This window comes from Culex pipiens, chromosome 2 (genome assembly GCF_016801865.2).
Source record: "Culex pipiens pallens isolate TS chromosome 2, TS_CPP_V2, whole genome shotgun sequence".
Taxonomy (NCBI): Eukaryota; Metazoa; Arthropoda; class Insecta; order Diptera; family Culicidae; genus Culex; species Culex pipiens.
The window spans coordinates 208,582,492-208,609,966 of NC_068938.1; the positions used below are offsets into that span (position 1 = coordinate 208,582,492).

General features: G+C 41.5%; 1 protein-coding gene across 1 annotated transcript; it reads left to right on the top strand.

The window, feature by feature from the left end:
- Nucleotides 1-6,969: 6,969 nt before the first annotated feature.
- LOC120423743 (mucin-19) lies at nt 6,970-25,866 on the top strand. The gene is made up of 6 exons (XM_039587655.2): nt 6,970-8,059; nt 12,191-12,285; nt 12,347-15,507; nt 15,567-15,737; nt 15,813-15,920; nt 24,873-25,866. The coding sequence occupies exons 1-6, from the start codon at nt 7,854-7,856 to the stop codon at nt 25,020-25,022; spliced, it is 3,891 nt and encodes a 1,296-aa protein (XP_039443589.1). The 5' UTR covers nt 6,970-7,853; the 3' UTR covers nt 25,023-25,866.
- Nucleotides 25,867-27,475: the final 1,609 nt, after the last annotated feature.

The following is a 27,475-nucleotide window of genomic DNA, read 5'->3' on the forward strand; positions in this document are numbered from 1 at the left end:
TTTTTATCGTAGTAATTATATCGAGAAATTAAAAAGAGAAATATGAGCCGGTAACATGGAGTCAAACTTTCGCAACTGTCATGGTAAACTTCACAGAAAGTTTAACTCCATGTTGCACTTTTAATTTCTCGATAGGGATTTAGGACCGTATCACAGACAAACAGACGTGACTCTCCATACAAATAATTTTTGAAAATCATCGTCCTTCATCAAACCACCAAATCACGGCGACGCCAGCGCTGCCTGGTGAGCTTATGCCGAAGCGCAGCCCAAACATACCAATACAAACCCATTAATGTCATGTGTCATGTCAGTGTATGCGTGAAACAATCAAGCCTTAACGATTGTAAACATCAACAGCTGTTTTAAATAATGTTGTTGTTGCTTATCGTCAGTACTCGATGAAATAAAAATAAACATTAACACCTACGGCCGAAGATGACGGCCAAACCATGCGGCAGAGACCAAACCACTGGTCCTCCCGAAAACGAAACGGTCCTCCCCGTTGCTCCCAAAAACTGTCCAACATTACTTCTCTCCCGAAACCTCGAACCATTACACCCGATCAACAAGATACAAGATATAAGTCACGAAAACACCAGTAGTGGCCGCCGAAATAGAAAAAAAAATCAATTCAAATCTACCGGAATTTATCCCAACGATGGGCGTTTCGAAACATCCGCGGGAAACGTGTCCACGGAGTAGTTAAGTTGCGTTAAACAGCAAAAAGTGACGAATGAGATGAAAAAAGTCGCAAAGATTCCAAAAAACGCTGCCGCTACTCTTACATCGAAACAGAACAACTGTGGATGAAGATTGAGTGGCGCTCACGATCGACGCAACATCGCCAAAAGGACGACCAGCAACAGCAATCTAAGCAGAAATTGCTCCAAGGTTGCTTCGAAGGAGATGACTTCACCACACAATCTGGCTTCCTCCGTAGTAGCGGACGCCTCATCAGCAGCCTCGGCAGCGGCAGGCCTATCGGGTTAACAGTGGGGCAAAGGGTATGTCTTCGCTAGTCAGCCGCTCATCTGACCCTGGTCGCCCCAATCTTGTCCCGCAAAGCCTGGATTGTGGATCACCGTTAGAATTGGGTACAAAAGCCCTATATCAATTTTTATGTACAACGGTAAAAAATACGATCAAAAACATTGTTATCCGAGCATTCGTTGGTGAAGGTTGTCTGAATCAACATGACTCGTCGCGTCCCGGCGCAAAACGCCGGCAATATTGCCCTACCTGCGGCTCAAGCAGGCAAAAAAGTGGGAATTTCCAAAAGGAAGGTTGAGGCCTCAACTGATGGCCAAAAACCGGGAATTTCCAAAAGGAAGGTGCTTTTGGAAGTGACATCGAACAGCAAAAAGACGAAAAAGAGCGACGGTACTGTACCGATGGATGAGGAGGAGGAGAACTCTTCATCGCACGAGGAGCAGCTTTTGAAGAACAACAAGTTTGCTGGACTGCCTGACGAGGACCAGGTAGCGGAAGCAAAGGAGAATGAAGTGAAACAGCGAAAGGAGAAACTGCCTCCTTTTTATGTGAGGCAATCAGCAGCAACGATCGACTTTCGTGCGGGGCTTGTTGAACTCATCAAGTCTGGGAAAGTCCAAGGCAACATTCGTCTGTGTCAGGACGGATTTAAGGTGCTGGTGCAATCCAGGCAGCACTATCAACTGGTCAAGGATTACTTGACCGAAAACGAGGCGGAGTACTTTACCCATGATGTTGTCATGGATAAGCCGTACAAAATCGTCGTCAGAGGTCTGTACGACATGCCAGTGGAGGAATTAGCTGCCGAGCTAAAAGTTTTGAAACTGGATGTGTTGGCCGTGCACAAAATGAGCCGACGCAACAAAGACATCAAGTACCGTGACCAGCTCTACCTGCTGCATTTGGCTAAAGGATCGACGACGCTTCCTGAGCTGAAGGCAATCCGAGCGGTTTTCAACATTATCGTGTCGTGGGAGCGATACCGACCAGTGCATCGTGACGTCACACAATGCTTCAACTGCCTGGGCTTCGGGCACGGAGGTAAGAACTGCCACCTAAAGCGTCGTTGCGCCAAATGTGGTACTGATGCGCACATCACGTCCCAGTGCATCCAAGATTCGCTGGTGAAGTGCCTCAACTGCAACGGTGAGCATTCGTCAACCGACCGAAAGTGCCCCAAGAGAGCTGAGTTCGTGAAAATTCGGCAGCAAGCATCGACGAAGAATCAGCCTCAGCGTCGTAGAACTCCTCCAGCCCTGGTGGAGCAAAATTTTCCACCTCTTCAACCGCGACGCCAGGTCCCGAACTTGGCACCGTTACCGTTGGATCCCAGGAAGAGAGCTGAGATGAATCATCCACGGCCGGGTTCCAGCCAGGAGCCGAGACCGCCACCACCGGGCTTCAGCCAGGAGCCAAGACCAACCCAAGAACCAGCAGTTGAGGAAAATGGTAATGATCTTTACACCTCAACCGAACTCCTCAATATTTTCAAACAGATGTCCGCTGCACTGCGTGGATGCAAAACCAAGACCCAGCAGATTGAAGTGCTGACCTCGTTCGTCATCCAGTATGGATCGTAGGTCCCTCAAGCTGCTGAATTGGAACGCTTGCTCCATTAGGAGGAAGAACTTAGAGCTGGTGGATTTTCTTCGCGAGAAGGAGATCGACGTAGCTGCCATCACGGAAACTCATCTGAAGCCCGGTGAAAAAGTTTATCTGCAAAACTACAAGATCGCGACGCAGCTCGATAGGACCACCTCTGGAGGAGGAGGTGTGCTTGTCGCTGTTCATCGTGATCTCAAGCCACGCCGGCTGCCACACTTCAAGCTGGACATCATCGAGGCCGTTGGGGTGGAAATTCCCACTTCGGTTGGCCCAGTACTCTTCATTGCTGCATACTGCCCACGTCAGGTGAATTCCAGAGATGGTTCAGCAGCAAAACTGAAGGGCGATATCCAGAAGCTGACACGGCGGAGCGCAAAGTACATCATCGCTGGTGACCTCAACGCGAAGCATGAAGTTTGGGGCAACAGCAGGAGGAATCGGAACGGAGTGATTCTTCACAACGATCTGCAAAACGGATACTACAACGTTGTGAGTCCGGATCGTCCAACGAGGGTGGCTCGGTCTGGGAATCACTCAATCATCGATTTCTTCATTACCAATATGGCTGAGAACGTGGCTCATCCTGAGGTGTTTGAAGAGTTGAGTTCTGATCACTATCCGGTGGTTGTGGAGGTTGGAGCTTCCGTTACTCCGCAGCGGCAACCAACCCGGAAAGATTACCACAACGTTGACTGGCAGCAGTTTCAGCAAGTGGTAGACAGCAACATCGACTATGATCAACACCCGGAAACTTCTGCTGATATTGATCGTTCGCTGGAGGTGATCCAGCAGGCTATCAACCAAGCAGAGGCTGCCAACGTTCGGGAGGTTCCTGTTAATTTTAAGGTAACTGATATTGACGTAGATACTAAACACTTGATTAGACTTAGGAATGTTTATAGGAGACAATATCAACGGACTGGGGACTATGACAAAAAGATTTCAGTGAACAATTTGAACAAAATCATACAAGACCGACTTGACAATATTAGAAATCAAGAATTTTCAAAACATGTAAGCCAGCTTGGGAATTATTCAAAACCATTTTGGAAACTTTCAAAAGTTCTTAAAAACAAACCAAAGCCTATTCCTCCTCTTATTGTTGAGGATTCTCCTTTGATTACATCCGAGGAAAAGGCAAATGCACTTGGGCTTCATTTTGTTAGTTCACATAATCTTGGCGCTTCCATGACCAGCCGTAAAGAAACATCAGTTGCCAATAGTATTTCAACAATCAATGACTCTACCTTTGAATTTCCTGCAGATTCCCATGTTTCTGGTGAGGAAGTCAAAGTTGCAGTTAAACAAATGAAAAATATGAAAGCTCCTGGCTTTGATAACATTTTTAATCTGGTGTTGAAAAAACAGAGTGATCAGTTCTTTCAACATCTAGCCAATATTTTCAATAAATGTTTGCAACTTGCTTACTTCCCCACCAATTGGAAGCTGGGCAAAGTCATACCAATTTTGAAGCCTCAAAAAGATCCAACATCGCCAACAAGTTATCGTCCCATTAGTCTTTTGAGTAGTCTGTCCAAACTCTTTGAGAAGGTCATCTATTCAAGGCTTTTGGATTTTACCAACGATAATAATATAATTTTGAATGAGCAGTTTGGCTTCCGAAAGGGGCATAATACTGCTCATCAGCTTACGAGAGTAACTAAAATCATCAAGCAGAACAAGCTTGAGTCTAAATCAACTGCTATGGCTTTGTTGGATGTTGAGAAGGCTTTTGACAATGTTTGGCATGATGGTTTGATACATAAACTGTATTTATACGGTTTTCCAATGTATCTTATCAAAATTATCCAGCACTATCTTTCGGAGAGATCGTTCAGGGTTTTTCTGAATGGGATTGCTTCTGGATTATTCAACATTGATGCTGGGGTTCCCCAAGGAAGTATTCTTGGCCCACTTCTGTACAATATTTTTACATCTGATTTGCCTACTCTTCCTGGTAATGGTGTGTTGTCACTTTTTGCTGATGACACTGCCGTTATTTATAAGGGTAAAATAACCAGATATTTAGTCGGCCGTCTTCAGAAGGGTCTTGACGTTCTTTCCGAATACTTTGGTGACTGGAAAATTCGCATAAATGCAGCCAAAACTCAAACCATCATTTTTCCACTTTCCAAATCGGCCCGATTTGTCCCAAAGGATTATGTTTTGATTAAAATGAATGATGTTTCAATACCCTGGTCAAAGGAAGTTGTATATTTAGGTCTCATACTTGACTCGAAACTATTGTTTCGACAGCATGTAGATAAAATATTGAACAAGTGCAGCATTCTCATCAGGTGTTTGTATCCTTTAATTAACAGAAAATCAAAGTTATCTTTGAAAAATAAGCTAGCAGTTTACAAACAAATAATTTACCCCGTTATTGAGTATGCAGTACCTGTTTGGGAGTGTTGCGCTAGAACTCATAAATTGAAGCTCCAGCGTGTCCAAAACAAGGTACTCAAAATGGTTTTGAATGTTCCTGGCTGGACTAGATCAAGTGAGGTTCATGAATTAGCAGAAGTAAAAATGTTGGATCAGAAGATTCAAGAAAAATGTTTGAAATTCAGGGAAAAATGTGCTATATCTGAATACCCCTTGATTCAAGGATTGGTTTAGTTTATGGTAAGATTAAGTTAGTTTTAGGTTAGGTTATGTTTTCTTAATTTTTTTTTTTTCCTTCATTGTACCTAGTGTTACAAAAATGATAAATCATATACTTTTAAAGTTATGAATATGAACAGTGTTTAAGTCACGAAAAGCAAACTAAAGCTGAAGAGCCACAGCTGACCACTTATTATGTAAACCAAATGTAATTATTATAAGAAAGATTCAATAAAGTATATTTAATTCAAAAAAAAAAAAAAAAATACGATCAAAAACAATTTCTGATCACTTTTTTTTCATTTTAATGCAAAAAAATATAATGACAAGACAACATTTTTTCGTTGGATCAACTATGGTCCCCTTGGAACGAGCTGTCAAGTAGGAACTTTTCTGTCAAGAAGGACCGCGTGGCTAATTTTTCAAAATTGATTTAAAAATCCATTTTAAACTCTTTGTGGTCGTACAAGGGGTCATTGTACTCATAAAAATAAGCTTTATCGCTGTAAACAATAATATCAGCAATCTAAGCTTCATTTTAGGACCCAATTCCTGAATTCTATCATATTTTTTTTGTTTTCATTTGCTGCCACGTGCTCACGCTCATCTTTACAACAACAAAAACACATTACACCTCGCATTACACACACTGAGGAAAGACGGGCGAGCTGTCACGACAGCAGCGCCATCAGCGTCGGGTGAGTGAATGCCGAAGCTAAATTGCATTTGAAATAACCGTTATGGCTCGGTTATTGAAGGACGATGGTTCCGAACTCGAGTGTCCCGTCTGTTTGTCTGTGACCGTATTGTGAATTCATCAGCCCCCTGGCACCACTGTAAATGTCTAGAACGTTTGACAGTCACCAAAACCTCGAAGAGCCCACGCATTAGTATGTGTGAAGAGCCCACCATAAACAAAGCATCGGATAGAGAATGTGCATAAGTATGTGTGAAGAGCCCACCATCAACAAAGCTTTGGTTGAATTAGTATTGGTGTTTTCTGATTGTTTACATCAAAATAGGGAAATGGCGAACGCGAAAGAGGTTAACCAAAAATAATATTTGGTGTAAATTTATTATAAAATTCACGCGAGTGGCCTTTTTATCTTGGGCAAATTTCCGGGCATATAATGTGTGTGTATGAGGCCGGAGTCGAAGGAGCTCTTGAATCGGATGGCGGGATGAGCAACCGGAGAAGCAGGAGTAGTTTTAACCAATTTAGAGGAAAAATCTGAATCAACCGGGAAAATCTGGGACTTGGGATCGAAAATTTCTTGGAATCGACTCGGTTGGAACATTCTTTAAAGAGTCCTGGACATGCAGCAAGTGTTACATGAGAAAAAGTACATTTTTTAAGAAACGTCTGTGCACTTTGTTTATTTTTCAAAATCTGACAGTAGACACCTTCGTTTTCTTCTTTGTTTTCTTGATGTTCGTCATCGAATATTTTGGTTTCATAAACATGGCGGCAGTGACAGAGGGCTGGAATTCATTAGATTATTTTGGGATTTTTTTTACAAAAGATAAGATTTTTGTTTTTTAAAAGGTCCAATAAACCAAATTTTCCGTTTTTGCTTTTTGGATATTTTTCAATACCCCTGACTCAAGGTAGTTAAAAAAAAACTCCAGAAATATATTTTAAAAAATTCACAATCACAATACTTTTCCCCGCAAAACCAACTGTCAAAAAACCAACACGCACACAACGTCAAAAAAGATAGAAGAGAGAGAGAGAGAGCGCGAAGGAGGAAAGGAAACAAAAACGGCATGAAGAAGACAAGCGACGACAGCGAAAAAGTCGACGGACGGACGAGGAGCCATCAGCAGCAGCAGAGCGAGAGTTGAAGAAAAAGCTTACGCCAGTGTGTCGGAGTGTGTGATTTCGTGGTCCGCTTTTCCGCCGAGAAAAACGCAGCCGTCGGCCAGTGCCATTTCCGGCCAAAAGGTGGTCCGCGAGTGTCCCGCATCACTGTGGGAGGTGGATTTCGGTGAAGTTGAGGTTGTTTTCAGTGAAATTCGGGAGTGAAAAGTGATTTTATTTTTTCGGGTATTGGAGCGCGGCTTGGGCGCACAAGAATTTTCCTGATTTGGGAAGGGTCCCGCGCGGAAAGTGGCCACATCCGGTTTGAAGGTTACGGATTTTACAGCATTCGAGCAAGTTTTGACAGCGCGAGTTGGATTTTTCGAGGTTGGCCATGGCCTACTGTGGTACTGCTTCTGTCACGCCGTTGCCGAGGAGGACCGATTCCAGCTGCCAGAGGTCACGCATCCGGAAGGCTTGCGGTCTCCACAGTTAAAGCGGGGATTGGTGATTCGATTGGCCGCAGAAAAGGCCAGCAGAACGATTCGAAAAAGATTCGTCGCCGTAATCAAAATTTGTTGCTGAAGAAGTGCCCCCTTCGAGAAAGACAAGAGACTCTACGCCTGGTGGCCGTTTCTGTCCGTGTGTGTGTGTGTATTCGCGTATGTGTGTCCTCCTGGCCGTGGCGTCGTGGCTGCACAATTTTTCGGAACCAAAACTAGCCAAAATAAAGCCAGCGAAGTCAATAACGAAAACTAAATAAAAATCAAACTTTTCTGAAACTGTCGGACTTCCCCGGGGGATTGAGCACACCGGAAGTGGGTGTGTAGCAGGTTCCATAGAGACGAAGATGCAACAACAACAGTCGGGACCAACGTCGTCCTCGGGGCCGCCAGGTTCGGGCACGGCAAGTCCGAACTCGGCTGGCGGAGTGGCCGTGTCCAGTTCTGGCGGAACGCTAGCATCGGCGGCCACGGCCTACCCGATCGATCTGGCCTCGGCCAGCAAGGTGCTGGTGCGGCCAACGGAGAAAACAAACATGCCAACGACGTACAGGTAAGGAGGAGGAGGTGGAGAGAAAGAGGAGTTTTTCGCCTTATTATTTTTTTGTGCTGGCTGGCTGAGGCTGAGGGACACCAAATTTGTGCACGACCACAGGAACGGATCGTGTCCGTACACGGTGTAAAAGGAAAGTGCGCTTGTGGATGTGGGTTTCGGAGAGCGCGCGCGGTTTCCGAGCAGGTTCGCTTGCACAAATACTTGCGTAGATTGTGGGTAGGGTGGCCAGGAAAATGTGTTTATTGCGTTTCAGATAAATTTTTTTTGCAAAAGCTTACACTGACCTACAAAATTGACAAAAACGACCGCGCAGGCTCAACTCGAGGGGAAGCATGAAGTATGGGGTCTAAAAAACTGTCTTTTCCTTGAAACAAATATGAGCAATCAAATTAAAGCTGCTTAAATTTAAAAAAAAAAGTCAGGCCCAACTTTTAATATCAATTTTATTTCTAATGTTTTTATTTTTAATGTTTTCTGTAATCTCAAATTTGCAAAAGGTCTAAAAGTGTCTTATTTAATCAAATCTGGATTTTTTGAAAATGTCCAATAAACAAATTTTTCAGTTTTTGCTCTTTGGGTGTTTTTGAAACCGCCTTGAGTCAGGGGTATTAAAAAACACCCAAAAAGCAAAAACAGAAAATTTAGTTTATTGGACCTTTTAAAAAAAAAAGCTCCAGAAATACAAAAATAAACGTTATACAATATTTTTGAAATAGTCAATTCTAGAATCATTTTTCAAAACAACCAATGCACCATGGACCGGCCGTGAAATTAGCTAAATACCGTGAAAAGCCGCGAAATTTTTAATATTCATTTAAGGGGTAACATACATGAAAATTGACAAAAAAGTTAGAGGTTTGTGTGAGCACCCAATTAGTTTTATTTAAAATCTGTGTTCAGGGCATAAACAAAAACATTTCCATCTATTACCAAAACAAATTTGATGACATTTGGTTATTTCATTCCCGAGATATAGCTATTTGAAGTTAGCAGTTTCAAAAAACGGGTGCCACGATATCTATACACTGCCTTGACCAAATCGGCTCTAAATTTTTGGTGAAGACTCGTTAAACCGATCCTGTGTGCATGACGAAGGCCGATTTTCAAAAAACTCACATGTATGCAACCCCTTAAGAAATTGTTACTCGGTGCATTTAAGTTTTAATTTTTTTATTCAAATACTTCACATGATTTTCAATAAGCATTTTGGGAGCTATTGGAAACTATTTAAAAAAAACATTGGCATGTCAGATAAAGAACTATCTTTCAAGATATTGTTTATTGAGATATTTTACGAAATGCATATAAATGATTGTACATTTCCAGCAAAATGACTATATTCCACAAAATTCCAAAAAGATTTTAAAAGAAGATTATTCAACACTGCAATAAAAAAAACGCAAAAAAGTTATAGCTTTTTTATTTTTAAATATTTGTAAAATTTATTAAAATAATGAAGAATAAGTTGCATTTTATGTGAGGAAATAATTTAAAAGAAATGAATATTTTCATAGTAAATTTAAGTTTTTTTTATAGAATTGGTTTAAAATGCAATACATCAGGGATGCTCAAAGTTTTTGAATGGCGGGCCAAATTTTGAAGCTCACATAAGCTTGAGGGCCAAATGTGGAAAAAGGCTTTGTAAAAAATTTTTTAAAACGGTAAAATTGCAAATTTCATCCACCAGCTGCAGTTTTTTGAAACTGATTTTCTTAGACACTTCTGTCATTTAGTGTCCTACCTTCTTACCTCCACGTTGGCTTGGTTTTCATGATGACCTAGCTGGTGGCCTGTGGAAACGGATCGTAAACCTTTGACCACCACGGGTCAGAGCCGAGACGGCTGAAACAAAAGGGGCGCGACAATGTGGGAAAGGGAAGTAGTTTGTGATTGTAGACGGAATTGTTTTGATTCGCAGTATGTTGAGTCAACTGCTGTGGATGTACCTGAAACATCGCACAATGGGGTTTCTCTTCTCTTAATTCTCAGCTACCACCTATCTTCATTTTTTTTTTTGCTCTACTCGTTCTCACTTCTTCATTGATTATTCTATCTAATATCTATCATTTGATTTTGATTTTACTAACTATTGATTCTCTTATCTCTCAAAGCTTTCCCACTCTTTTTTACCAAATGATACTGCTGTAACAAGCTTTGTTTTTTTGTTTCCTTAAAAATATAATTTTCCTTAATGTACTAGTAATATCAAGTCTATTTATCTTTTGCCTATTCTTTTTGGATTTTATTGCGAATTTATTTATTTGAATAATTATTTATCTGTCCTTTAAATTATCTCTATTTATTAACTATTGTCTAATTTTACATCTACTACATCCAGCTTCTCATTTTTATTCTTTAAAATACAATCATTATTCTCTTACTATTGATTCTTGATTTTTTATAAAATATATTCTCTTTTACTGTCTATTGTTTTCAATCTTCACCCTTTTTTCAAACAAGTGAGGTTTGAGCCCTTACTCAATTCATGGAATGGTTAAAGGATTAACACAAATATTACTTTAATAGGGGGGTGAGTTTTCAAAAAGCCGTAAGACGAACAATCTGAAGCATTTTTGATATTGGTTTTTCGTAAGTAGGTCGAATACCGATGCAAAAAGGACTTTGTTCATCAATGGCTCTTACGGCTTTTTGATAACTTACCCGAGTATTGTACTTTTGAAAAACTTTTATAAAATGCTTAGGACCAAAATATTGTAACAAATCACCGCGACAAAAGAAATAGCAACAGATAAACACGACTCAACAATAGAAAAGATTTCAGGAGAAAACAATACTCAGTAAAATAACAACTAGTTTTTGAATTCAAACTAAAAATAAAAAAAGTGTTTGCTTTAATGAAAGTTGATAGGCACACTTTAAATGGTTAGGCGCTTATACTTATATCAAACCCTACGTAATGTACCACCCCCGGCCGAGTTAAAATGCGTCACCGGAAAAGAAGGTGTGCATGCCTGGCACGAACACTCAAAGCGTGTTCTAGCGTGTTGCTCGTACTGACTCAGAGCAAGGGTGAGATGTAGGTGTAAGGGCAGTGCGTGTTCGTCAGGAACCTAGTGCATAAGATCGGTCAAGGCCCGTTCTTACACTGTAAATTGCGAATTGCGATTTTGAACAATTTGCTATGACAGAGTTTCACTTGTTGTCAACTTGTTTGGGAAAAAATCGTGAAACTTACTCCAAATGATCAGATTAATGGCTTTGATCCCGGAAACAACTTTGTAGAATATGTCGATGCGCTGTGCATCAACCATGTAAAGACACAAGCTGATTTTGGGAGTATGTCTTGTTGGAAAGGAAATAATTTGGAAACAAAAGAAAAAGCAACCGATCATTAAAAAAAAAAAAATATTTTCAAGCTGGTCCATTTCCGGTTGACTTTAATCTTCCTTTAGTGTTTATAAAGTCTTCCAAAAACACGAAAAAATAGACAATGTAAAGTTCATGATATTTTTAAGAACCATTAACAAAAAGCTAAGTTTTTGGTTTATGAGTTTTTTTTTAACTGCCTTTAGTCTGTGGTATTCAAAAGTGCCAAACATAAAAAAAATCTAGAGTTTTTTTTTAAGTAGGTCCTATAAGCATATGGAAGAAAATAGTTTATAGGTCCTTTTAAATAAAAAAAACTCTAAATTTTCTTTATTGGACCTTTTAAAAACAAATCTCCAGAGTTGTTTAATCTTGATCATCCTACTGGTAACCCTAGGTGTCTGTTTTACTTCTTTACGCGAGTATTTGTGCAAACCCCTGTAATCACATCAAAATAGTACTGCTGCACACACACAATTGCAATCACACACAAACACTAGCGCTGCCCCGAGAGTGTGGTAAAGTTGTGTTGTTGTTGTTACTTTTACTGCGCCAGCCAGCCAGCCAAAAATGGGTGGTGAGGGAGAGGGTTTGAGGTGCAAAACGAAAATACAAAGAAGAAAAAGAAGAGGCGGCCAATTTTGCTGGTTCGACTTTACTGGAATGGAATATGAGAATGATAAGCGAATGGAAGAAAAAAAACACACGCAATAATTTTAGCATTTTATATCGCGGGGAGTCGAAGACCTTCCTGGCAGAGCAAGTTTGTTAATTGATTTTCGTTTCGTGTTTTACCCCCAGAATCGGCAACTCGGCCGGCAACCAGATGCGTGTGGTCATCCCGAGCAACGCAACCCCCCAGACGTACTACAGACAGACGATCAACCTGAAGCCAGGTGAGTTGTTTTTTACATAACGAGTGCGAAAGTGAATGTAATTTGTGTGCGTTGATTCCAGATACGACGGCGAATCGGGCCCAAATAACGGCACTCCCGGCGCGGACCGTGAGCCAGGCATCGATTACGGTGTCGCGGCCGCAGACGCCCACGACGTACCACGTTCCGGCGCGGGTTCAGACGACGGTGGCCGCGGGGATTCAGGGTCCGCGGGCGACCATAACGGCACCGATTCGGATTCCGACGCCGCCGATTAGTGTGGCGAATTTGAACACCTATGTGCGGCAGTCGGTTCCACCGTCGCGCACTTCGTCGCCCTCGTCGGCGACCATCATTTCACAGCAGGGCGGCGCTCCGACGTGGATGCCCAACGTGCAGGTCCAGGTGCCGTCCCAGCTGATTCGGGCCGCGAACATCACCTCGGCACCGAGGGCACGCGTCGTCGCGCAGACGATTCCGGCTGGAGGGGGCGTAAGCAATCAGAATGCGACAATTACGGCGAACGTCGTGTCGCAGGCGAGTCCGCAGAGTGTGGTGTCGCTTAGCGGAGCCAGCAACCCGTCGCAAGCGTTTGTGGCTACGCTATCACCGGCGGGGCTTGCCCCGCAGCGGCAGATAACGTCGACGTTGGTGTACACCAACAACAGCGGCACGCCGCAGTCCTACCCCAGCGGAACGATCAATCCCCAGCGGGTGACACTGGCCACGACTACGCTGTCGCCGCAGCGAGCTTCGGGAGTGCGGCCGATTCAACGCTTGCCAACGGCCAACATTGGGGTGAGGGTGCCCGCGGGGAGTATTAGCATAAGGACGCCACCGGTCCCGGTGCTTGCGCCGACCGTACTCACGACAATCGCATCCGGAGGAGCGGGTGGGGCTCAGAGCCGGACTGGGACCGTCTCCACGGCGAACATTTCCAACACCATCCCGGCGCGCATAATCCAGGTGCAGAACCCGCAGGGTGGCCAGGTTATAACCGGGGGACGGTTGCCGACGAATCTGCTGAACATTCAGCCGTTGATCGTGAGCAATAACCGCATCCCGAGCAGCATTCAGCCGAGTTTGACGATCGCCCAGGTCAGCAAGTTGACGCCGGTTTCGAACAGCTCTACGCCGACCAGTTTGGAGTCCGGGGGGACGACTACGCTGCAAACCGCGTCCGGCCAGCAAATCGTCGTTAGTTCAGCGTCGATGGGGAATCTGATGTCGAATCAGGGTGGGGGGCAATCGCAGGGGCAAATCACGCAGATCGTCAACGTGAACGCCGGTTCGGTGGGATCTGCTTCGCAGATTGTCACCGTCAGCCAGGGCCAGGTGATTGGCGGTCCGCAGAGTTTGTCCGTTTCGAACTCTGGCAGTGGAGGATCGGGGACGACCACCGTGATTCCGATCCCGTTGGCTATTACTGGAGGACGGAATGCGGGGGGGATTCCGGTGTCGGTGGCGACTCTGGCCGGCGGCCAGAACTCGATCAGCATCGTGTCCGGTGGAGGGAGTACCATAACGGGAATTGTACGTACTACAACGAGCGGTCCTGGACTGGGTGGTGGACCGAGTTTATCGACCTCCGCGTCGATGCCTTCGATTCTGCCCATCGCCAAGGTGACGCCGCACCTCATGGAAACGGTCAGCAGCAGTTCTTCGACGCCGTACTCGGTGTCTGGATCGGGGACTTCGCTCTACATTCAAACGCGACCACAGCAACAGAATGCCATCGTTACGACCGTTGCTAGTACGGGGAAATCGAACACGTTGAACGTGGTTTCCGGAAGTGGCGGACCGTTCCTGCCGACGTCCACGTTCTACTACGAACGTGTGACCCCCTCGCCGGCTTCGTCATCTTCCCAACCACTTCCACCGGTGGTCACTTCCACGGGAACGCTCGGCTTGAGCCAAGGCGTCTCAACGCTAACGTCCACGGCCATCACCACGACGAGCAGCCTCAGCGGGCCAGTATTTTCGATTTCATCCAGTGCACTCAACAGCAGCGTCGGCTCAACACTCGTCACTTCAAACGTCATCACGACCAGCGGATCTTCACTAGCTTCGACGGGCAGTGCGGGAAGTTTCGCCATCGTCGCCGGCCGCAATCTAACCGGAACAATTCAACCACCATCTTCGGTCAGCACCAGCCAGACGTTCCAATCGGTCCCGGTGCGCTTCCAGCCGCAACTTCTCGTAGACGGCGGCCAAGCCCAACCCATCATCATGACCAGCGGCGGAAATTCCGTCGCAACGAGCGCTCAATCTCTGCAACCTGCGCCGCACATGCTCATCCCGGTCAACCCGGCCGGTGCCGGAAGCGGTACCAAGCTAGAGTCCCCACAGTCCAGCATCCTCCGCAAACGCGCCCTCGAAGGCTCGCCCATCAAGGCGGGCAAAGATCTGACCCAAACCCTGATCGCCATGGGCAAGGAACGGTTCCGCGAGAAGGAACGCGAACGCGAGCGGGAACGAAACGAGCGCGAAATGTCCCCACCCTCACGCCCGGTCTCCACCGACGGTTCCACCACCGTCTCCGCAACGTCCAGCCCCGGCCTCGACCAGCAAGAGCAGGAAGAAATCAAAGCAATGGCGTACGCTAACCGCAACGCCAACGCCGACCTTCCCTTCAAACCGCTGCACGAGGAAATCTTCCACACAAACCAGGCGCCACCTCCCTCCCAGCATCAACCCATCACGCTGGAGTCCATCCAAGCTGCGATGCAGAGCCAGCAGAACGCGACCGCCGCCGCGGCCAACGGCAGCAGCTACGAACAATCGCCGCGGAAAAAGCCACGCAAGCAGAACGTCGCCGAAGGGTTGAAGGCGGGTGCGAACAGCTTACAATTTTACGCCGCAGGCGCAGCCAGCAACAACAGCACCGAGCTGGACGTCCGGATGGACACCAGCGCGAGCAGCTTACCAGGGGAGGTCAACTTTGGACCGGTCCCATTATTGGCCCCTCCACCGCCTACGGCGTCTACGACGCCAGCCCCAAAACACAACAAGCAAACAAACAACAGCAACAACGCTAGCAGCAATAACATTTCCGCGAACAACTCTTTGGACGCGAGCAGTTTGAAGGTGGAAGCGGCGTCCGCGGCGGTGACGTCGTCAACGACGACGGCGACGTCGTCTTCTGCCAACGCAGCTGCTGGAGGCAGTAAAAAGGATGGCGCGACAGCGGCGCCAAAAGATTCGCTTGCAGCGCGCAAGGCGCGCAACGCCAGCTTGCTGGAGGTGATTTAGAAGATTCTTACAATTGAATTGGAGTAACTAATAAGATTCTAATTTTGCAGTCGTACAAGCAAAGCTGGAAGGCGGCCAACAACCACTTCCAGCGGTACACGGACGTGAAGCAGCGCGAGGAGCGTCGGCCCACGATCGTGGACATTGCGAACCAGTCGCACGTGCTGCAGAAGGTCAACGGCTGGAAGGTTTACCATCTGAGCGCGCAGATTGAGGATTTGGTGAGTGTGCTGACCGGTCGGTCGGAGTGCTTGAAGTTTTTCGAGACTAACTTGCGTTATGTTGTTATTTTGTAGTGCGAGCTGGAATCTCAAGCCTACGACAAGCTGGACCAGATGCTGAAGAGCACGGAGGCGGCCCCGAAGCAGTCGCCGGAAATTGAGCGGATCAATGAGCTGTTGAAGGTAAGCGGTGACATCACATTTTCTGTCTCCACGTTTTAGAACAAACAGGTCTAGGTTTTGGGCCGTAAAACAGCCTTAATTTTAGGTTGGAATTACAAATTTAAAAATATAAAATTCCATAATTTAAAAAATTTAGATTTCCAGATTTTTTTAAATTACATTACATACATTTATTTTTTTCGGAATATCGGAATTTATACTTTCAGAATTTTACAGTTTTGCAATTGAAACGTTTTAGGATTTTAAAATTGTAGATTTTTAATTTTTTATAATTTTGAAATTCTAGAATCTTTGAATTTAAACATTTTAAAATTTTAACATTTTTCACAATACATACTGAAATTCTAAAATTATAAAAATCTGCAATTCTAAAATTTATGTACGAAACCCCTAAAAAACTGGATTAAGAAGTTTACAATTATACTATATTGTAGAACTTTTGAGGTTTTTGAATTCCAGAATTTTAGAATTTGTGAATTTCTAAATAAAGCTTTGAATTTCTAGATCTAGAATTCTAAAATTTAAGAGTTGGAAAATTTGAGGATTTTTAATTTTTTCAATTATAAAATTTAAAAAATTTACAGTTTAAAATTTTAAGAATTTTACAGGTTTTTAATTATTGCATTTTAGAATTTTAGAATTTAGATTTTCGAATTTCAAATTAAAGAACTTGAACATAAAAAAGAAATGTTTAAAAATTTAGAATTTTCTAAATTTAGAGTTATAGATTTAAACATTTTAAAAACATATTATTTTTAATATTAACAGTTTTAAAATTTATAAATTTCAGATTTTCAGGATATAGAAATCATATCTTGAAAAATAGCAATATCAAGTTTTTTTCTCGAATTTCCAAATATTTTTTTTTTGTTCTTCTAGAATTCTAGAATTCAGAATTCAAAATTATTAAAATTAGAATTTTAAAAACACTCGAACTTTATTTTTTTATTTTTAAAATTCCAGTAAAAAAATATCTAAAATTTCAATCTTTTTTTTTAAATTCAAAATCTAACATTTGTGAATTCTAAATTCCAAAATTTTTAAACCCCAAAGATAAAATTCAAAAATCTGTAAAATTTTGATCTTGTAATATCTTCAAAAAGTGATTTCTGAATTCTAAAATTCTAATATTTCAAAATTCAAAAACTCGAAATTTTAAAATTTAAATATTGTTAAACTGTTAAAATTTGTAACTCTAAATAAAAAAAACAAATAAAATTTTTTTTTCTCCTTTTTTATTCTCTTTTTTACAATTAAAAATTCCTAATTTAAAATTAAGAAATTGTAGATTCCTAATTCTAAAATTTTAAAATTCATAAATTTAATAATTCTTGATTTTTTTTAAAAGTCTTATAAACTAGGTATTGTGTTTTATATTTCGTGCTTGCCATTTCTTTAGGGCACATAACTTTTTTAAACAAGAGTGTGTCCCTTTCACACTTTTTGCAAACTGTCATTTGAGTGAAAGGGATACACTATTGTTTATAAAAGTTATGTGCCCTTTTGAAATGTTAGGCTCCATTTTTATAGGACCTATTTAAAAAAAACAGTACAATTGTAAAATTCTTATAATTTGAATTGTAAAATTCTTAAATTCTATGATCATGAAATTTAAAAATCTTAAATTAAAAAAAAGTAAGATTGGAGATTCACATTATTGCTCTTTTATTGAATATTCTCAACTTAGAGTTAAAGATTTTACCATTTTTACAATATTTGAATTTTAAAATCGACGGTAACATTTCAAAAGGCATCATGTACATTTTGACACTTTCTGGGTTATTGCATATTCTAAAAGTACTACTAATAAGCTACCTCTCCACCAAAAATGAGCAAAAGTTACTTCAGTAAAGTCTGTTTAATCATGATTTTAAATAAAGTAACATAAACAAAATCTCTGCCATCAGCAGTCCCTGTTTATATAGCCCTGTCAACCTGTCAAACAAAAGACTACATGAACCTCGTGACGGAAAAAAAGCAACATGAACAAAGCGCCATGTACATTCGGCGAAGAAAAACGAATCGTAACAAACCGCTCCCCTCAATGACAGCAGGGTGATATAGACGTTGGTGATTTCAAAAGAAGTTATGTTTGCTTTTCTCAAATAAAATTACGGAACTAATGTTTTATTGAATTTGGATGATCAAGTATAATTAAAAGCAACGTTTTCCATCGTTTGTTATCATTCGAACATCTTATTTTGCTTTTAAATTAAAATGGGAATTGAAAATGGATGCTCAACATTCAAATGCGTTTTTCTCAAAACGCATGGTTTGTACATGATGCTTTTTGAAATGTTGGCGTCGAAATGTAGAAATCTAGAGTTTTTTTTTGAATGGGTCCTATACACATATGAAAGACAATAGTTTATAGGTCCTTTTAAGAAAAAAAACTCTAGAAATGTAGAGATTTATAATACTGTAATCAAATAATTAATACAAAAATCCAATAATTAAGAAATAAGCTAAAATTTTAAAGTCCAATCTCTTTAATATTCTAAAAAAAATTATAATTCGATTTTTTTTAAATCTGATATTTCTTAAAATTTTGATTTTTTAATTCTTTTATTGATTTGATTTCTTAACTAAAAGTTTTAGAATTTAGAAATCAAATAATAAAAAAATTACAATATCTGAATTCTAATTTTTGTTTTAGAATTTTAAAATATTTTTTTTTCTTTTTGGAATAATTTTTTTTTAGAATTGTAAAATGATTGGGAATCTTGGCTTTTTTTAATCTTTGGATTTAAAAAAATAGGGTTTCAAAACAAAAGAATTTTTGATTTTAAGAATTTCAGTAATTTTTAATAACATTAGATTTTCTAGAATTTAAGATTTTTGTTGTGTTTTATTTTTTTATTTTAGATTTTAGAATAAAGTATTTTAAAATGTAAAAAATAAGAATGTCAAAATTTAAAATTTTTGATTTGCATAATTTTTTTTAGAATTTGTGAATTTCAGATTTTATTAATTTTACTATTTTACTATCTTTGAACTTGGAAATTTTAGAATTTCAAAATGACTTTCTTTTAGAATTAGGATTTTTTTTAATCTTTAGAATTTTTCAACTTTGCGTTTTCCGGATTCTCAAAGGTTTTTTTTTAAAAGAAATTTTAGAGTTTTAATATGTTTGAGTTTAAAAATTCTGAATTTTTAACTTAAGGAATTTTAGAGTAATAACAATTCCATAATTTGAAAATTTTAGGTTTTTTGGGATCTTAGATTAAAGAATCTTAGAATTTTAAAATTTCAGTTCTTTAGATTATTAGAATTTTTAGATTGTTAGGATTTTAGAGTATAAGGAATTTAAAAATTCTAGAATATTGAAATTGTATTTTTTTTAATATTTAATATTTTAGAATTTTGAAATGAAATCTTTTAGAATTTAGAATTATTTAATTTCAAATTTTTAAAACTTTATGAACTAAAATAAAAGTTTAGGATCTTTGAGTTTCATTAATTTAAGATCTTTGAATTTTACAGTTCTACAAATTTGAGGTTTTCAGATTTGGAAATTTTACAGTTTCATAATTTAAAATTTTTAAAATTTTAGGTAGGGGCAGGGGGGGCAAAATGGCCCGCCTAAGTAAAATGCGCCAAAAACCAGTGTAGTAGGCTTATGCTTTGGGATGTTCTCTTCAATGTTGATGAATTTTTTTAGCTTAAAACTATTTTGGAGCCACCTTAAAAAAAAAGTTTTGTCGACTACTTTTCCAGGGTGCGGGGCAGAATGGGCCACCTTAGAAAAAAAGCCATTTCGTCTAATACAACGTTGAAGGGTGAAGAAATACCGAATCGAAGAAGCCTGGAATATTTGAAGATTGAAGACAATCGAAGTTACCTTTTAACTATTTGGGAAACGAAATACATTCTGGACTGAACATTCAAACTGAACAGTCGCATTTTAACTACACTCTGCTAAGAGGTTATGGGCCTGCCCTAACCCAGAGATTGAAGAAGTTTCAAGAAGTTTAACGAAGTTCAAGAGATGTCTTTGAGAAGAACTCCGAACCGGGAACTTGAAGACCAGAACGGTGTTGCTGGAAATCAAGCCGGCAGAGGCGGACGAAACTACGGTGGTTCAATCTCGCTTCCTGCAATTGAGAAGTTGCGAGGCCGTGAGAACTACACTACCTGGTCGTTCGCGATGAAGATGTCGCTGATTCGTGAGGGAACCTGGTCCGCGGTCAAGCCGCGGGAAGGTCAAGCTGTAGATGAAGATATGTCTTTGCGTGCGTTGTCAGCAATCTGCCTCAGTCTTGAGACCTACAACTACAGTCATGTGGTGGATGCGGGCACCGCCGCGAAGGCATGGGAGAATCTTGAGAACGTTTTTCAAGATAATGGTTCAACCCGAAGAATCGGTCTGCTGCGACAGTTCACATCCGTGAGACTGGTCAACTGTACCAGCGTCGAGGCCTACGTCGATGAAGTGATGTCGGCGAGTCAACGTTTGGCGGCGATCGGATTCAAGGTTGACGATTCTTGGCTGGCGGGTATCCTGCTGATGGGGCTGCCGGAGCATTACGAGCCAATGATCATGGGACTCGAGGCGTCCGGGAAGGCGATGTCGGCGGATGCTGTCAAGGCGAAAATCCTTCAGGACGTGAAGGTCGAGCGGGGTCCGAGATGCTCGAACGAGGACGGAGCTTTCTACAGCTCGTCGAGGAATTTCCGGGCCAAGGACGATGCCAGGAAATCGAAAGGACCAAAAGCTTGCTTTAAGTGCAACAAGGTGGGACACTTCGCTAACAAGTGTCCAGAGAACGTGAACCAGAAAGGACGGAAGCAGAAAGGGCTGTGCTGTATTTTTGCCATGGGTGACGTGATGACGAAGGAGTGGTACTTTGACTCGGGTGCAACTAGTCATATGGCGCGGTCGGACCAAAATTTTTCGAATGAGGTGCCGATGAACCATGGAGTTGGAACAGCGAACAGCAGCAGTATGATGACCGTAGCGAAAGGGTCGGTTCTACTGAATACAAGCGAAGGTGAGGTCAATGTTGACGAAGTTCTGAAGATCCCGGAACTTGCAACAAATCTGTTGTCGGTAAGCGCAATTTGTAAAAGAGGGAACAAAATGGTGTTCACGGCGGACAAGTGCGAAGTCTGGTCGACGGACGGTGAGCTGGTGGTCACTGGAGTCGAAGACGGTGGGCTGTACCGGTTGGACAGACCGGAGAAATCGTTGCTGGTGAGCAAGATAGAGCTGTGGCACAAACGACTTGGCCATTTGAACGTGGGAAGCCTGCGGAAACTGAAGAAAATGGCTGACGGAATCGAGTTCCAGGACGGCGAGCTGCCAGATTGTGTCCCGTGTCTGGAAGGCAAACAAACTCGACAACCTTTTTCGTGTAGCAGTTCAAGGGCCACCGAACTACTGGAGCTGGTTCATTCTGACTTGTGTGGACCGATGGAAGTGTCTTCGCTTGGAGGAAGCCGTTACTTCATGACGTTCTTGGATGACGCTAGCCGGAGGGTCAAGGTCTACTTCCTGGAAAGGAAAAGCCAGGCGTTAGATGCGTTCAAGAAATTCAAGGCATTGTCTGAGCGGCAAACGGGTAAGAAGTTGCGTATTTTGCGTACGGACAACGGAAGGGAGTACGTAAACGCAGACTTCCGTAAGGTGCTGGAGCAGTTTGGGATTCGGCATCAAACTACGTGCCCATACACTCCGGAGCAGAACGGAGCGTCGGAGCGGTTCAACCGTTCGGCGGTTGAGAAGGCTCGGTGCATGTTAAACGAGGCCAAGCTGGGCAAGGAGTTCTGGGCGGAGGCAATCTCGACTGCAGCTTATCTGATGAATCGATGTCCTACACGAGCACTTGGAAAGATTGTTCCGGAAGAAGCATGGTCTGGAAGAAAGCCGAATCTGAAGCATTTGAAGGTATTTGGCTCAAGTGTCATGGTCCACATCCCTAAGGTGAGACGCCACAAGTTCGATCCAAAATCACGCAAGGGAATTTTCGTCGGATACTGTGAGGACACAAAGGGGTATCGAGTGTACGATCGAGAGACGAACGATTTCTTGATCAGCCGAGATGTCATCGTTGTCGGCGAGGGCGCAGCGAGATCGAACGGGATCTGCGAACTCGTGAAAAAACCGGTTGAGTTCATGGAACTGCAGTTTGGACCAAACGAAGTCACAGACGAACCAGTTGCACGGATGGAGTTCGTGCGTGACGTTGTGGAAGTTCTAGATGAGAACGCTCCACTGGCGGCACCTGTTGAAGCCTTGGTGGACCACATCGAAGTTGCGCTCCCACCGCAACTAAACAGACCAGCTGTTGAGCAGCAAGAGTCGAGGCGCAGCGGTCGGGAGCGCCATGTCCCAGGCAAGTACCAAGATTTTGAGTGTTACAATACGAATTCTGGCCGTGTTGTTTTCCCTCAGCCTTCCAACAACGTTGCGGAACTGGATGACCCAACCACATACGAGGAGGTGCTTCGACGCTCTGATCGAGATCTGTGGATTCGTGCAATGGAGGAGGAGTTTGCTTCGATTCAAGAAAACCGTACTTGGGAAATTGTGGCCAGGCCTCCGGACCGCAAACCGATTGGATGCAAATGGATCTTCAAGAAGAAGTTCGACGAACATGGCAACGTGGCACGCTACAAGGCAAGACTTGTGGCGCAAGGATTCAGTCAGAAGTTTGGAACTGACTACGACGAGGTATTCGCTCCCGTGGCAAAGCAGACGACGCTTCGAACTCTCCTGACTGTGGCTGCACGTAGGAAGATGGACGTTAAGCAGATCGACATCAAGACGGCATACCTATACGGAGAACTGGACGAGATCATATACATGCGTCAACCGAAGGGCTACGAGAACGGGAATCCTGAGGATGTGTGCCGCTTGAGGAGGAGCCTGTATGGACTGAAACAGGCAGGTAGGATCTGGAACAAGAAAATTACCGAGGTGTTGCAGACACTCGGTTACAAGTCGGCCGTAGCCGATGCATACCTGTTTGTGCGAGACGATGGTGGAGATCGGTCGTTTATCCTGCTCTACGTCGATGATATGCTGGTCGTCACCAAAGGAGAGGATGAGTACGAGCGTGTTCGGAAGCATCTATCGGAGAATTTCAAAGTGACCTGTCTCGGTGACGTGAAGCACTACCTGGGACTACAAGTCGAACGCAACAAGGATGGAACATTTATGTTGAACCAGTCCTGCTACATCAAAAAGATCGCTGAACGTTTTGGTCAACAGAATGCAAAACCGTCTACAATTCCGATGGATCCTGGGTACCCGAACATGTCGCAAAAGGAGGAGAAACCGATGAAGAACAACGAGAAGTACCATAGTCTCGTAGGAGCTTTGCTCTATGTTGCAGTATGTACCAGGCCGGACATCGCGATCACGACTTCCATACTCGGTCGTAAAGTAAGCAACCCAACAGAAGCTGACTGGACTGAGGCCAAAAGAACTCTGCGGTACCTGATCACAACCACGGAGATGAAATTGAAGCTTGGTGGAGATGGAAATCTGATCGGCTTTGCAGATGCTGACTGGGCTGGCGACAAGTCGGACAGGAAATCCAACTCAGGCTTCATCTTCCAGTTGGGGACTGGAACTATCAGCTGGACGTCACGAAAGCAGCAGTGTGTTACGCTGTCATCAACGGAAGCGGAATACGTGGCACTTGCGGAGGCGTGCAAGGAACTGCAGTGGTTGCTGAAGCTGATGGCTGATGTTGGAGAGGAGGTCAAGCTTCCAGTTCTCATTAACGAAGATAATCAAAGCTGTATCAGCATACTACACAAGGAAGGTGAGAACAGACGAACCAAACACATCGACACCAGATACAACTACGTTCGAGACCTGAATGCCAATGGAACGATTTGTGTACGGTACTGTCCCACGGATTCGATGGTGGCTGATGCGCTGACGAAACCATTAACCCGTGTGAAGCTGGAGAAGCTGAGAGCTGCGTTGGGACTAGGATTCTTCGAGTTCGAGGAGGAGTGAAGAAATACCGAATCGAAGAAGCCTGGAATATTTGAAGATTGAAGACAATCGAAGTTACCTTTTAACTATTTGGGAAACGAAATACATTCTGGACTGAACATTCAAACTGAACAGTCGCATTTTAACTACACTCTGCTAAGAAAGGGAGATAAGAAATGACTTGAGGTACCTTTCTTACATAGTTTCCATGAAGTTAGACCACTTTAATAAAAATAGTCACTTACCAAGACAAACATTTTTTGAAAATAGTGTTAATATGTTGAAATAATACACTATTTTTAAAAATAAGCTTCAAAACAACTGAAAAATCAACTATTGTTGCATTAAAGGTGATTTGTGAAGCTACCAGGAGTGAAATAATCTATTTAATCCAAATTTCATAACTTTTGATTGTTTTTATAAGGCAGGAGAAGGGTGGTCCATTCTGCCCCCAAGTGGATTTTAATTTAACACTTCCACCACCAAACCTCTCAATGATTTTAAGGTTCCGTTGTTGTTTGTATACCTTGGCAGTAACATCTAGTAACGTTATAAGTATTGAGCAAACTTTTTCAAACAATCCAACTTTTCAGAAAGCTTATTTAAGAACCTCGAAATAAACAACATTTGCGTGGTTTTGTCAATAAATTTACATTTTTGCTCATAATTCGAAAAATACAATGAATTCAAACGTCGTTTTCGGTATGGTGATGTTATTTGACGTCCTTTATAAGACCCTTGCCTTACAATTGGTCTAAACCCATTCTAAAGCCCAAAACCAAGGGTGGCCCATTCTGCCCCCCTGCCCCTATCAGAACTTTTGAATTTAAAAACTTGTGTGTAGAGTTTCAAGATTGTTGAATATTAGTATTTAAGGATATCAGAATTTTAAAATTTTGGAATTTTAATTTAATGTTTTGGAATTTAATATTTGCATTTCAAATGCCTGATCCCGAATTTCCGTGCTAAAAATGTGTTCTTTCTTTTCTTATTTTTCCCAGGGCAACATGCAGCGCAGCAAGATCATCACGGACGGCATCAACGAGGCGCGCACGCAAATCATGAAGATCTTCGACCACAAGACGCACGTCTCGGACATTATCCAGCGGTGCGCCTCGAAACGGAACTTTAAGAAGCGGGAAAAGACGTAAGGCTTCCAACGCACGCACTTGTACAGAAATGTGTAATTTAGCTAAGTTTAGTCGCTCGCGCGCTTGATGTAACAACCCACTTTCCTCTCGCTCGTGTAAAATTCTGTACGTTTAAGCTAGTTTAGGAAGAGTCTTTTTTTTTCTCTCTCGCAAACTGTGTACATATTTTAGCTTCTAGGATTAAGGTCGAACGGCGAAATAGATACGAGAACTTCCGCTTTCCGTTTTGATGCTTGATGTACAGATAACTAATGCTAATGCTAATGCTTAAAAATGAAACAAGACAATTTTCGACTTGAAGCAATTCGATGTTAGAAGAAGCAGCCGTAAAGTGTGTTTTTACCTAGTTGATAAGTGCAATAACATGTTTTATCGGTAGTCAATGTGTGCGTGTGATGAGAAATAGTAAAAAAAGAAGAAAAAACTCCAAAAAGTGAACATCCCCCTTACTTTATGCTAATGAAGGCGCGCGCGAGTCGAAAATTGTGCTGCTTGTGTGTTAGGTACTCTTAGTTGATAAGTTTTGTTTAATTTTTTTTTAACAAATTGTATAGCTTTGTAAGCCCCTTCTCCTGGTACAGATATCAGAACAATGGTGTCATAGAAAAGTTAAAAGTTGAATTATAAAAGCTGAGCGTGAGTGCGAAACGATTGACTTTTCTCAACTTTAGTTTGTTTTATCGTTAAGCGTTTATTTTGCTTCCCCTCATTGGATGCGTCTTTTTGTACGCGTAATTCTTTTTAGCAGAGACAGAGATTTATTTTATTCAGCGACTAACAGAAATATAACTAAATAATTAGACGATAAGCGAAATGATTGCGAAGAATGAAATAAGAAAAATGAGCATATTTCACATGAAGGAACGAAACAAAATAAAAAATAACAATTAGGCGTGAAAGTTCCATTTCGTTTGATGGCGATAAACAGTAAGCAAGTGAACGGTACTGAACTCTGAAGCGTGACAAACGAAGGGTTCTCCAGGCTCAGACAGAATGAGACGATGAGTAAGGAAAGGCGCGGAAAATTTCTCATTTTTTTAAAACTAATGAAGCGGAAAATGTTGTGTGTTACAAAGTAGCAGTTATTTCGAAAAATAAGAAAACATGATTGAAGAAAATTGCGTTTGGATATCAATAGAACTGAAAGAAATTCTTGTTGAGAATCAAATCATAATGACTTTATTTTAACAAGATCCACTCGATTATCCGAAGGTTTGACTTCGGGTAATCGAATCAAGAATTTTTTTTTTTCATTTTCAAATTTGAGTTCTGCGACTCCATTTCATTAAAATTTGAATAGTAGATTGCCTTGAAAATAAATAAACAATTTCTAAATTTTTAATTTTATTAATATTAAAAAAATTGTTGCACACCCTGGACTAACGAAGCAACCCATTCAAGCAATCGAAGCAACCATCAATCATTCAAGCATTCATTCACCATTCTACTTCTGACACTCGAACAAGCAAGAATCAAATAAATTTAGCTCTCACGAAATACAACAAAAATAATCTTTAAAAAATCACATTCCCAAATCAAATTTAAATTTGACAGCTGTCCATACCAAAATGATTTATGAAAATTCAAAAAACTGTATCTTTTGAAGGATTTTTTTGATCGATTTTGTGTCTTCAGCAAAGTTGTAGGTATGGATAAGGACTACACTGAAAAAAAATAATACAATAATATTTTTTTTGGTGATTTCAAATTACAATTTTTGTCACAAAAACTTGATTTGCAAAAAAAAAACACTATTTTTATGTTTTAGGGGACATAAAATGCCAACTTTTCAGAAATTTACAGGTTGTGCAAAAAATCTTTGACCGAGTTATGAATTTTTGAATCAACTTATTTTTTTTTAAACGAAATGTTGGTCGCAAAAATTTTCAACTTCATTTTTCGATGTAAAATCGAATTTGCAATCAAAAAGTACTTAAGTGAAATTTTGATAAAGTGCACCGTTTTCAAGTTAAAGCCATTTTCAGGTAACTTAGGTAACAACCCGTATTTGCTGAGATACTGTCAAACAGGAAAATTGATGTTTTCTAAGTCTCACCAAACAACCCTCCATTTTCTAATGTCGATATCTCAGCAACTAATGGTCCGATTTTCAATGTTAAAATATGAAACATTCGTGAAATTGTCCGATCTTTCCGAAAATAATATTTAAATTTTTTTTCCCAAAACTAACATTTCAAAGGAGCAAAACATTCAATAGTACGTCCTATTGAAATGTAAGTCTTGATTTAAAACAAATGAAAATATTGTTTTCGTCACTGTCAAAATTTTTTGAACACTCTGGAAATTTCCGAAAATTTGGCATTTGATGTCTCCTAAAACAAGTAAAAAAAATTAAGATAGTGTTTTTTACAAATCAAGTTTTAGTGACAAAAAGTGATATAAAATCACCACAAAAAATTTACCGTGTTTCATTTTTTTTTCAGTATAGTTCT

Coding starts and splice junctions, on each gene's coding strand:
- LOC120423743 (XM_039587655.2), top strand. CDS start 7,854: ATGCAACAACAACAGTCGGGACCAACGTCGTCCTCGGGGCCGCCAGGT. Junction 12,286..12,346: donor GACGATCAACCTGAAGCCAG/GTGAGTTGTTTT, acceptor CGTTGATTCCAG/ATACGACGGCGAATCGGGCC. Junction 15,738..15,812: donor GCGCGCAGATTGAGGATTTG/GTGAGTGTGCTG, acceptor GTTATTTTGTAG/TGCGAGCTGGAATCTCAAGC.